At 40.6% G+C, this 12,726-nt stretch overlaps 1 protein-coding gene across 1 annotated transcript; it reads left to right on the forward strand.

The window, feature by feature from the left end:
- Nucleotides 1-3,594: 3,594 nt before the first annotated feature.
- Nucleotides 3,595-8,199, forward strand: LOC140587627 (cytohesin-1-like). The gene is made up of 2 exons (XM_072709017.1): nt 3,595-3,745; nt 6,902-8,199. The coding sequence occupies exons 1-2, from the start codon at nt 3,679-3,681 to the stop codon at nt 8,062-8,064; spliced, it is 1,230 nt and encodes a 409-aa protein (XP_072565118.1). The 5' UTR covers nt 3,595-3,678; the 3' UTR covers nt 8,065-8,199.
- The last annotated feature ends 4,527 nt before the right edge of the window (nt 8,200-12,726 follow it).

Raw genomic sequence — 12,726 nt, forward strand, 5'->3', positions numbered from 1 at the left:
TGATCACCTTGGACAAAATGGTTTTGAGAGAAATTTGTCAGATCACTGTATATATAGGAAGCAAGCCGGAGAAGACATTATCATAGTCATCATTTGGGTAGATGACCTAATCATTGCAGCAAGCAGTAACAAAGGACTTAACAGATTCAAAAATAGCATGAAAAATAAATTCAATATGAAAGATCTAGGGAGGATTTCACATTTCTTAGGTATTGGATTTGAACAAACAAATGGAAAAATCAAAATGAGCCAAAAGGGATATGTGATGAAAATGCTAGAACGTTTTGGAATGTCAGACTGCAAGCCTAGGACTACTCCATGCAAGTTAAAGGTAGAGAGTGGTGAGAATGATCAAGATAGCAGCATGGAGGTCCAAAATCCCAGAGAATATCGAGAGATAGTGGGCAGTCTTATCTATGCCATGACATGTACCAGGCCAGATATTAGTTGGATAGTAAGCAAACTATCACAAACCCTATCAAGTCCAAAAGCACGGGACTTTGTGACTGCCAAACACGTGCTAAGGTATCTAAAGGGCACAAGTGATTACGAGTTGTGTTTTCAGAAAACAAATTGTGATCTGAGTCTAATAGCTTTCAGTGACTCTGATTGGGCATCATCCCTCAATGACAGACGTAGTACTTCAGGATATTGTTTTAGCCTGACAGAACAAGGTCCGGTAATTTCCTGGAAGTCAAAGAAGCAACCAGTCGTTGCATTGTCCACATGTGAGGCCGAATATATAGGTCTAGCAAACGCTACCCAAGAAAGCATATATCTAAGTCAGTTGCTGAGTGGTATGGATAACAAGGTGTACACCTGTACTAAAATGTATGGTGACAATCAGGGAGCAATTGTACTAACAAAAAATCCTGTGAACAGAAAGCGATCAAAGCACATTGACGTTAAATACCATTTCATTCGCGATGCAGTAAATGAAAGAAAAATAAGTATTGAGTATTGTTCATCAGAAGAGATGGTTGCTGACATGTTGACCAAACCTGTATCAAAAGTAAGAATGTTGAAGTTCAAATGTTTTCTTTTTGGAAGTGAATAGAGATGTATAATACCACTAACAGGTGTTTTCATATGATGAGAACAAGTGGGGGTGTTGGATTATGTGTTCTCATCTGATATGTTTGTATTATTTCTGATTATTAAGTTTTTTCCACGATGTTGACAAAAGGGTCTATTTTTTCTTTTCTGCGCATGTATAATGTGTGACACGATGTATGCTGCGTGCGGAGTGATTTCTTCTCTCTTTCTGTAAGTTTTTTCATGACAGCAGACGTGTGTAGACGTGTCTCAAAATGTATGCTTTAAAACGAAAATGTAAATACTGAAAAGACGTAAAATAAAACACCAGTTTACAATATTAATCAGTTTATTGATTTACACAAATGAATGAAGAGAACATTTGGTTCATACATATGGAGGCAGGAAGCGCAACAGTCAGGTCTGTCAATTCACTGAAAACTTAATGGTTAGTTTCATCTGTTATAGAAAGTTGGGCTCAGAATTTTGTTTTAACTGTCTAGGCAGAAGAGTTAACTGTCTATACTAAAATCAACTGTACAGATATGCACAACAGGAAGAAATTAAATCACACATTTAATTCTTTAATACAAATATTAAAGCTGCATCTTCCATTTTTATTTTTTCTCACCATCTCAGCATTCACAAAACTAACTACATTCCTTTAAAACAGGATTTTAATTTATATCAACTGCACAGAAAGTTTCTAAAAGAGCAAACTGGTCTTTGAGTCACACAAATTATCTGAACATACCTTCAATTCAATTTAATTTATTTTTGTATGGTGCCTGTCACAGCAGAGTCATCCAAAGGCACTTTACATGCATGTGTTGTGATAAATTACAAAATCATTAGAGAGTATAATACAGAACAGGAAAAAGGAAGGAAAGAAATTAAATAAAGAAAGCCAGAATTCAAAAGAGGAGAGGAACCAAGAACTCCCAAGTAAGGAGGAAAAAAACCTCTGGGGGTTCAACTGGCTGCCCAACCCCCCTGGGCGTAGTAACAAAACAGAACAGAAATGAGTGGACTTGCTGGCTAAAAGTGATAAAGTCCATCAATGAGTCCATTATCCACGCTGGACTGTGTAGGGTGTCACTAAAGGCTGCACCCACGATGATACAGTTCGTAGGTCCCATTCATGATGTTATCACTACTAATCAGGACTCCAGCTCAGATATGGGGCATGTGGGAAGGCAGAGAGCATGGATGGTCAGAACATGCATTGACACATAAATGGACAAGCATAGTAGATAAGAATGACATGTTCAGCAACACCAACAGCCATAGTTACGATATGTTGCAGGAAAGCTAAACTGAACTAATAGGCATACCTGTCAAGTTTTCGATTTGAAAATAAGGGAAATTTTCCGGCACCCACCGCGAGCCATCCCACTACCCCAACCAAGCTCCAGTATCCCTTACATTTTAAGACAGGTGTACAAGAAATCTAAAATAACCACTTGTCATTTACATTTTATTTTCATTACACATTTTCTTTTAATTTCTCATGTTCACTCATGTGGCTCTCTGGCATTCACTAATGACTTATACAGATTTGTTACAGACTTTGTATCCTTGTTGAAGTCGTCACAGAAGGTGAAAGTAACATTGTTTTTGGCACACAACATTGCCATTTTATCCTCCGCATTTATGACCTGGTTAATGTTGTAAATGACCTGCAGACTACTGCAGGTGGCAGTTCTCGCGAGGTTACTGACAGTTCAGTTTGGAGAGGCTGAGGAATTTTTTTTTAATAATATTATAATACGGGAGATTTACGGGAAAATACTAATATGGGAGGACAGCGGGAAAGAGGGGTAAAATACGGTAGTTGTCCGGCCAAAACGGGAGACTTGACAGCTATGCTAATAGGATTTCAGTGGAGATTAAAAGATTGAGACCTTATTGGCATCCCGAACATAAGCTGGTAAACCATTCCACAATATAGGGACCCTGTAGCAGAATGTTTTACCACCCACTGTCATTTTATTTATATATGAAACAACATGGAAACCTGCATTCTGTGATCTGAACCGACGATGTGGCTTGTTAAATTGAAGTAATTCTGTCAGGTAGGCAGGAGCTAGACCTTTAAGTGCCTTATATGTACGTAAGTAAGAGCACTTTGAAGTCAGGGGAAATAACTGCAGTGAGACTTTTGCAAAGGGTAAAAGATCTAGGTTTTTTCTTCACTTTATGTTATTTATTTATTTTTTAGTTAAGAAATGCTTCCAAGCTGTATGTATGTTGTATGTTTATCATCATTTGTCTTTCCTTTCTTCTCCCCTTTTATATGCTGATGGTTTTGTGATACTACAACTTATATATTGTTGCATTGTTGTTTGTACATTTCTAGATTCAAATAAAGTTAAACGAAAAAATAATAATAAAAAGTGGCTGGTGTTACCCTAGCCCTAACCCCAAACGGTGGAACTGCACATGCGCAAAAAGGCTCGATAGTACGTCACGATAGATAGCTAAACTCGTCAGAACACCGGCGTTCTAGGAGCTAGAAAGTATTGCGTCAAAACTGTCACATACGTCATTGCTCCTTCCTTTATATACTCTGTCTCTCTGGACGCGGACGGAATAATTCTTTCTTTCTTCTTATTTGATTTCGTTGACCAGAGGATATTTGCAATGACTATCGAGACTGATACGTATTTGCCTACGAGCAAAACGCCCAAAATGGATGATCCGGACTACGGTGAGTATATCCGTCTGAAGACATAGCTATTAAACGGCATAGGCAGAAACCCACGGGATACCCCACCATCTAGCTAGGTACAGACATATTGTCGGAGCACCTTATTTCGCTAAGTCCGAAACATGCGTGTGACTAAGCGACGCTCCTCAAAACACAATGACAGCGGGACTAAAGATAACCATGCGCCTAGACACACCCATTTTCGGCTCAACACAATTTGTGGAACACCGAGCTATTAGACCAGCGGTCACTAACAGGCGGACCGCGGTCCGGGTCCGGACCCAGAAGCTGTCCCATACGGACCCGGACCGACAGCCAAAACATTTAGTTATTATTTAAAACCTAACGGGGCGCTTTTATTTTAACCGGCACAGCGTTTGTAGTCTTTTCGGTAGTGGTTTATCAGTAGAACCGCCGTTTCCCACGCCAATGAACGTCAAACGCCTTTGACCGCCAAGCAAGACGTATAGTTCGGCGTATGCAGCCCTTTGTCTGCGCTTATGTGCCTTTCGTGTTAATAGCAGCAGCGAAGCTAACACCCGCAAACAAAAAGCGTAATGTTCCTAACAGAGTGGCTGCGCTCTCCTGAAATCGTAAAGCTGAAAAGTTTTCAAATACAATATGTATTATATAACACGTTGGATAAATAGACGTAGTTTATTGTTGATTTCATGTTCGTTGAAGTTTCTGCATTTTAACTTATGTATAAAGTAATGTTATCTGTTATATAAATAAACTCATGTGAAACAAAAAATGTACGTTTTCACGGTTGCCAAATCTCAAGCATCTGGCTTGACACTCACGCTTTCAGACTCATGCTGGAAATCTTACGGCAAATCTATACTATTCTATTATAAAACCTAAAATTAGCTACGTCAAAAGTGTATTTACACGGTTAAATACAAAAGCAAACTATTTACAAGGTTTCTTTACAATGTAAAGAATTGTTACATGTGTGCAGACATCTCGAATTGAAAATCTCACTCCAGCCAGCTGGCCGAAGTTCTATGTCACGTGACAATAAATAATGTCAAAACGTTTTTGAATTGTACTTACCGTATTTTTCGGACCATAAGACGCACCTTTTCCTCCCCCAAAAGAGGGGAGAAAAAGTCACTGCGTCTTATGGTCCGAATATTGCTCTGCTCACATGCTTTAACCCTCTGGGGTCGAATGCATAGTTGGCGACGCAGCGTACTTCTCGCGTCTATTTCAGTTTATCTCTCGCTGATATCTTAATGTAGAATTATGAAAAAACGCTGGCTAAATCCGTAATCTGTCTTCTTTTCAAAACGTCCATTGTCGGAAGTATTACAGTTTTTAAAATTAGGTTAAATCGGCAAAAAATTAAACTATGTCCCCTTACTTTGTTTTACCTGCATCGGGGGCGTGTAGTACCGCTGTCACCCGAAGATCGCTATTCACATTCTAAATAGCCGCATTAGTGCGTATTCAAATCGCATTCGCATGGTAATTTGGTGAACAACACAACGGTGAAACACGATCCAAATACATCCCCATCAGCGCCATAAAAGGGGGGAGGGATGTGGCCAGGTGTCAATGGATCATTCATACACATAAAAGTTTTTTGTTACTGAAGTGTCTCCTTGTTTCTTTGTACTTTTATTGTTTTTTACTGACTTTATTTGTTAATAACAGTGATAATGGTTCTTAATGCTGCTGTTGACTACTGTTCACTGTACATGGTTGACGTAAAATATTGTAGGACACTATTTGGTTCAGAATCTTTTTTTTCTTCATTTCCCTCCCCTACAACTAGGTGCGTCTTATGGTCCGAAAAATATGGTAATTAATTTAATTGATTTGACAATCAGGTACTGATTACATAGAATGTTGATGCAACTAATAGGCTACATAAATATATATCACACTATTAAATGGTTAGATATTATGATCTTCCGGACCTTTGCTTCAAGAATTTTTCTCTAACTGGACCTCTTTAAATTTTAGTTGAATACCCCTGTATTAGACTGTGGACCTTTTAACTGTATGTTATTGTTTTCTGTTTCGACTGTCCCGTTGAGATGCTTACTACTTAGTACACAAGTACCGCATTGACGGCGAAATTGTTGTACTAATTAGACAATTGTTGCCTGTACTACGAAGCGGGGTTACTGGCTTATCGGGGTAACTTGTCGGATTTAAGGTAGTCTGGGCAAAAATGTAAGTGAACGCATATGAAGTCCATTTAAACTGTGGTACCTTAAATCCGACAAGTTACCCCGATAAGCCAGTAACCCCGCTTCGTAGTACAGGCCACTGGTCACAAGCACTTGGTGTAAACGTAAATTGTTTAAACGCCGCTGTTTCATTACTAGGGGGCGGGGTCAGTCAGACGTCAGTGCAGCTCCACGTTAATGGTGCGGTCATCATGGCTTATAAATTCTTATTATTGTTCATCATTGTTCCGTCAATAACGGCAACATAAACAGTGGTAAGCACCAGGAGAACATCATTGGCTCTTGCATCGATCACGTTTCCTGTAACACCCTTTAGATTGTTTCCCCGAAGGGCAGCAAACCGAAAATTTCGGTGTGATTGGGCTGATCACGTGTGCATAGGGAGGGAATGCGGACCACGTGACCTCCTCCGCGAGCTAGGGCATCCAGCACCGCTTCGCAAATACGGTTACTTTATAGAATGAAGCAGCAAAAGTTGAATCTAATAACTGATTGATGATTGATGTGTCGCTTATTATCCTAAAGAGGCATGTGGTCACGTAGCCTAGACCACAGGCTGTTACCCAGTGACTGTTTTAAAATGCCTGTGACTATGAAGCATCATAAGGTTTTGGAAACTTTGTAATGGAAAACCTTAGCCTAAGGACATGATCTTACCTCACAGTTTAGGGTTTTCTGGTTTTGATTTGTCATCGTGCAAAATGCTACATGTATTTAAACATTTTTATGCTTTTTATTGTTAATATCTTATTGTTACTCAGCATATGCTTTTGTCTGAAGTGAGGAGAGCTTGGGGTCAGAGCACTTGGGGCTAAGGGACTTCTTGCTCAAGGGCTCAACAGTGTTACGATTACTCTGCCTGCCATGGGATTTGAACCAACAACCAAATGGGCAGAGATCCCCAACCTGCTGAGCTCCACACCCCCTGACGATCTCCTTTTTCTGTCTCCTGCAGTCCCTGTGGACCTGAGTCCGGAGATGCTCTCTGAACTGGAGGACATCCGGCGGTGGAAAAAAGCCTTTCTGCTGGACCTCAAGAGGCTGCTGGAGGAGCTGAGAGAGGTCATCAAGGAAGTTGAGGGCCTTAACTCCAGCACCAAGAGCAGTAAAGCCGTAAAAAAGAATAGCCATGTTGCCACGGGAAGGAAGAAGTTCAACATGGACCCTAAGAAGGGTATCAAATTCTTAGTGGAAAATGATCTTCTCCGGCACACCCCTGAGGACATCGCCCAGTTCCTATTCAAGGGAGAGGGGCTGAACAAAACAGCCATTGGGGATTACCTGGGCGAGAGAGACGACTTTAACATCCAAGTCCTCCAAGCATTTGTTGGCCTTCATCAATTCCCAGACTTCAACCTGGTACAGGCTCTCAGGCAGTTCCTGTGGAGTTTCCGTCTGCCAGGAGAAGCTCAGAAGATTGACAGGATGATGGAGGCCTTTGCTCAGAGATACTGTCACTGTAATCCTGGAGTCTTCCAAAGCACAGACACATGCTATGTGCTTTCATTTTCTATCATCATGCTGAACACTAGTCTTCACAATCCGAATGTGAGAGACAAGCCCAGTGTGGACAGGTTCATTGCCATGAATCGAGGGATCGATGATGGGGGCAACCTCCCAGAAGAGCTCCTGAGAGCTCTTTATAAGAGCATCAAGAAGGAGCCTTTCAGAATTCCTGAAGATGATGGCAATAATATGATGCAGACTTTCTTCAACCCTGACAGAGAGGGTTGGCTCCTCAAACTGGGAGGAGGGCGGGTGAAAACCTGGAATAGGCGGCGGTTCATCCTGATGGATAACTGCCTTTATTACTTTGGACGCAGTACGGATAAGGAACCCAGGGGGATCATTCCACTGGAGAATCTGAGCATCCGTGAGGTGAAGGACTCCAGGAAGCCTAACTGCTTTGAACTTTACATCCCCAACAACTGCGGACAGCTGATGAAAGCCTGCAAGAGAGAGGCGGATGGCCGCGTGGTGGAAGGACATCACACGGTGTACCGCTTCTCGACGGCAACCCCTGAAGAGAAGGACAAATGGATACGCAGCATCACCGCTGCTGTGAGCGTGGACCCTTTTTATGAGATGCTGGCAGCAAAAAAGAAACAGATCTCTTAAAACAGGGGTGTCAAAATAATTTTCACCCCGGGCCACATCAGCATTATGGTTGTCCTCAAAGGGCCAGGAACTGTAAGACTGTATAAATGTAAATATTCTTTGACATATTGTTAAATAAATCTCTTTTGCATTTAATTATTATTTATTCAATTGTACAAATATGTAGATAAATGTAAATATTCTTTGACATATTGTTAGATAACTGTCTTTGCAGATTCAGTTTGGCAAGATGTCACACAACATAGCAAAATCACACAGCCAGTTTGGGTCTGACAGTTCAGACGAGTGTTTTCCTTTACTTTTCATAAAAAGAGCAATTTCTTCCTTAAGCTCAAAAAATTGTGCAGCACAGAAGACAAACCAGTTTTTCTCCTTGATGCATGAACATGTATTCACTTTCCCTCCGCATCAATTTTTCTCTTCTTAGACATTTGAGGATATTTGTAGATTTATTTCAACCCCGTCACTTGTTAGAAAACAGTTTTAGGTAAAAGCCAATTTCAAATCACTACAATTTAGCGGCAGGGTGTGTTCATTTCGCAGATTTAAAAAACCGACTTGCATTGTGGGAGATGTAGTTTACCATCACTGTGACTCCCCCCCCAGAAAATCAAATGCCTTTTAAGTTCTCCCGGGCCACATAAAATTACACGGCGGGCCGGATTTGACCCGCGGGCCTTGAGTTTGACACTTGTGTCTTAAAAGAAGACAGAAGAGCAACCGTAAATTCGGCCTGCGGTCCCACGCATGCCCATCCCTCCTGGGCTTGTCCTCCTCCTCTCTTCCCCTGAAAACACATGCCGTCCATTCCTTGCTCTCTACACTAGTTGCCCATTTTGATCCTCATCAAGGGATTTTGGGACCCCTGGTTTAAGTGATTTGCATTAGATGTATAACTCTGCCATGTGCTTAGTTTTTTGCCCGAAGATCACTTCTACACTACGTTTGCCCATTTGGCTGCACATCGGAACCGTGGGCTTTTGGTCTGGATCTTGAGGCATGTTTAAGGGCAGTTTGATTGATCCGCATCGCAGAAGAAATGTGCATGGCAGCTCAGTATTACGTGCTTTTTGTTGTAAACATTTTTGTTGTACATTGTTTTTATTTCAACAATTATAGAAAGGTTTAACTTATTGTTTTATTTTTTTCCATTTCTTGTTTTTGGTCTGCATATGTAAACAAGATTTGAAACAATTTCCAATGACAAGAGTGTGAGAGCCATTTAGATGTTTATTGTGTGCAGAAGGATCGCTCTTGTTCTTCCTTTCCTATTCATTCTTCCGCCAGGACATGGAGCCTCCTTATTTCGTAATCTCTAACATTCTCTGATGGCCTGCACTTGGTTATGCACTTGCTGCCATTACTTAGAGCTCTGTAATCTTCCCAAGCAGTTTCTGCAATGCAAGTTTTTGGTGTTTATTAGTGCAAATACTGCAGCCTTTTTGAAGGGATCTCTTATGCTTGCATAGGTTATGAATATATGTAATAAAAAGTTAATCTGGAAAAGCAGTATCTCATCCTTTTAACTGTTGATTTAGGGCAGGGTGGTGATCGTTTCTTTGATAATTGTGGGTGACCTGTCTTTGGATGTTTTGCTTACTTTTTCCAGTGGCGCATTGCACCCGCCCTTTCGGCTCTTTGAGCAACAAATAAAGACACTCGCATGGGCTCATATTGCATTTAACCTGGGTGAGAAAGATCCATAGTGCTCCCAAAAGTCCTCCGAATGAATCTCTTCTGCACTCAGGGATTTATCAGCGTGGTACCCAGTTCCTGTGCTTTTGTGCCATTTCCAGACTGTTCACAAAACATCCTGCTGACACAGTATTGAAAAAACAATACACATGTGAATGACTTTTCTTATGAGGTGTGTCTGGAGGTGCAGGCATGAAGATATACCGGGTTTGGGCTCACATGCTGTCACTTAGTAAGGTGCGCGAAAAATACTGAGGATGCGTGGGAGATGGAGGAGCCACTGGCAGGGCTGGCTTGGTGCGCAGAGTTGCTAAAGTTATGCACAAGCCTGGATATTTAAAATGAGGTAACAAAGTTAAATCATTCAAGCCCATATATCTGCAACTCTACTCTCTGCCTTCTTCCTTATTTTTTACTTTTCAGATATTAATCTGACCTAAATGTAGCATAAGGAATCAACAATGTACATTGACAGCAGTAGATAAAAAATAAAAAATGTAAAGAAAAACAATACTATTCCTTCCCGGTTGTAAGTAACGCGAGAGCTGCGATCGTGACGTTGCACAGACTCCCTGAATTCACAGCGACAAGCCACCCATTCAATTAGTAACTCGTGGGGAAAGGCAAGGAAACGTTGTCAAACCTCTCATATGATTTCGATTTAAAACGGAATATTTAGCACACTTGATGGAAAATCTCATGTATCGCTAATCTGCTTCAAATACAGAAACATATCAATACACTTATCGCGATATTGTGTTTTGTTACACTGCATGGATTCTCAGTGAAGCTCTGTGGATTTTTAATAGTTCACATGCAAAGATTGGTGGCATACGGTGGTTCATTTTGTGCTGTGTTTAACCCCCCGACTGCTAGATAGCAGTGCTGTAATTAATCTTCTGCCTTTGGACTTTTCCACTCCACCGCAACAACTTATACTGAAGAATTATGAACAAAGATGGCGGCGCAGACAGGCGCAGGGGATGGGAGCTCTCCAATGTCCCTCTAACACTGATGTCTTTTTGCTTTCTTTGCTTCAAGTACGAGTATTTTATCTTTTTATTCTTTCTTGTTTTTGGTGTATATTTCTTTTGTTTTATAATGTATTTTGCCTTACTTAAAATGTTATCCTTAACATGGCGTCTACCAGCTTGCCCAAAGATATCTAATTGTATTTGCAGTGACAATAAAGGTGTCGTTATTTTATCTTATTATATGGAAAAATGCAGCCTGTTCCTCTAATTTCCTGTTTATGATCTAACGCCATCTGACCACACGGTGGCGCGGTGAGTGGATGATATTAGGTTTAGTAATGTTGTTTCGCACTGTTACAGTAGCATAACTAAAATATAACTACCCAGACAGCACGCATGCATAGGCACGATGTCTCCACGATGCTTTACAATCCATCTACAGTAAGCAGTCGTTTGATCAATGGCACGACGTGGCAGAGACATGGCTACCGAATATTGATTCGACATTCCCCCGACGTCTGCGTGATGTATTTTCAGCAGCAACACGCAGTTAATGAGATTACTATGCGGAATTTAGCCGACTGTTATTTTACTTATTAGGATATATCAGGGGTCACCGACTTTTTTGAAACTGAGCTACTTCATGGGTACTGAGCCATATGAAGGGCTACCAGAACAGACTTTACCTAAACTTATCTAAACTTCATGTATAATAAACTAATTACTTTTTTTAGATATTGTCATTTTCAAATCTATATAAATGTAAATGTTATTAAAGAAGAATAGCAACAGGATCAAATTAAATTTCAGACGTTGCTCACTGGTGAGTTGTACTACTTTTAGAGCAGGTCCGCGGGCGACTCATGTGGTCCTTGGGGGCATCCTGGTGCCCGTGGGCACCATGTTGGTGAAACCTGTCCTAAATGGTCAGTAGGGTTTGCAAACTACACCAATGCTTCTGATGTAGCTACATTTAGGCTTATAGTGGAATAATATAGATTTGCTGTAAGCGTCTGAAAGCGTGAATGTCACGCCAGATGCGTGGGAGTTGGCAGCCCTGTTTTCCGTGTGCATCTATCTCTGATTTTAGGTGGCTAGCGATTCAGTATTACTCAGGATTAGGAGCCACTTGCATTGATAATAATGAATTTATTTTCCCCCTTGCAATCCACTGCTGTGAAATATTATGAAATCAGCCCAAAAATCCACAACTCATGACCGCCTAATATTTACCTGAAACTATGTTTTCAAAATAACACAATTGGGCAGGAAAACCGCGGACCTGGTATCTCTGCTGAGCATTGAAAATCAGCGTGCAAAGGGTCTTAATTTGCATATGTTTGTGAAACATCCCGCTGCACAGCACAACAAAGAAAAACGACCGGTCAGTGACAATGAAAAGTACAATCAGCATTGTTTTAACCATGAGAGTCAAAATGCTTAGATAAATTGTAATAGATTTTCAGTGTAAGTATGGGCTCCACAATTCTGAATGATAGTCGGTTTCTCATTGGACCTCCATGCCACCCTGCCAAAAAGTTAACATAAACAAACTTAGCTTGGGTGCTTCATATTATAAATTAAATATAAATTATGGCAACTTGCAAAACTATTAAGCAAAATGCAACGAATTTTTTGTTCATTTACGTAATTATATATGTTATGATGCTTTTTAGTTCCACAGTACATGCGGATATTCAAATCCAAGTATGCACTCTTAAGATTTCTCGTTCGGTGCCTATTGTTGAAATTTCAGCCAGAGACTAGCTTGTGATATGAAAAGAATGTTTTAATTTTTTTTGGCCATGGAATAGTTTTTCAGTGCTGCATGCAGTTTCTCTTTATTGTTTGAATAGGGCACATGTGCACATCAAGTGTTGTGGCAGTTGTGATGTTCTCACATATGAGAAAATACACGGACAAGTTTTATTAAACAAAACGATAGCCTTTACTCCCCGTACTCCGGTCAATTTCACACATAGGCCTACTGCTG

Source organism: Paramormyrops kingsleyae, chromosome 2, assembly GCF_048594095.1.
Source record: "Paramormyrops kingsleyae isolate MSU_618 chromosome 2, PKINGS_0.4, whole genome shotgun sequence".
Taxonomy (NCBI): domain Eukaryota; kingdom Metazoa; phylum Chordata; class Actinopteri; order Osteoglossiformes; family Mormyridae; genus Paramormyrops; species Paramormyrops kingsleyae.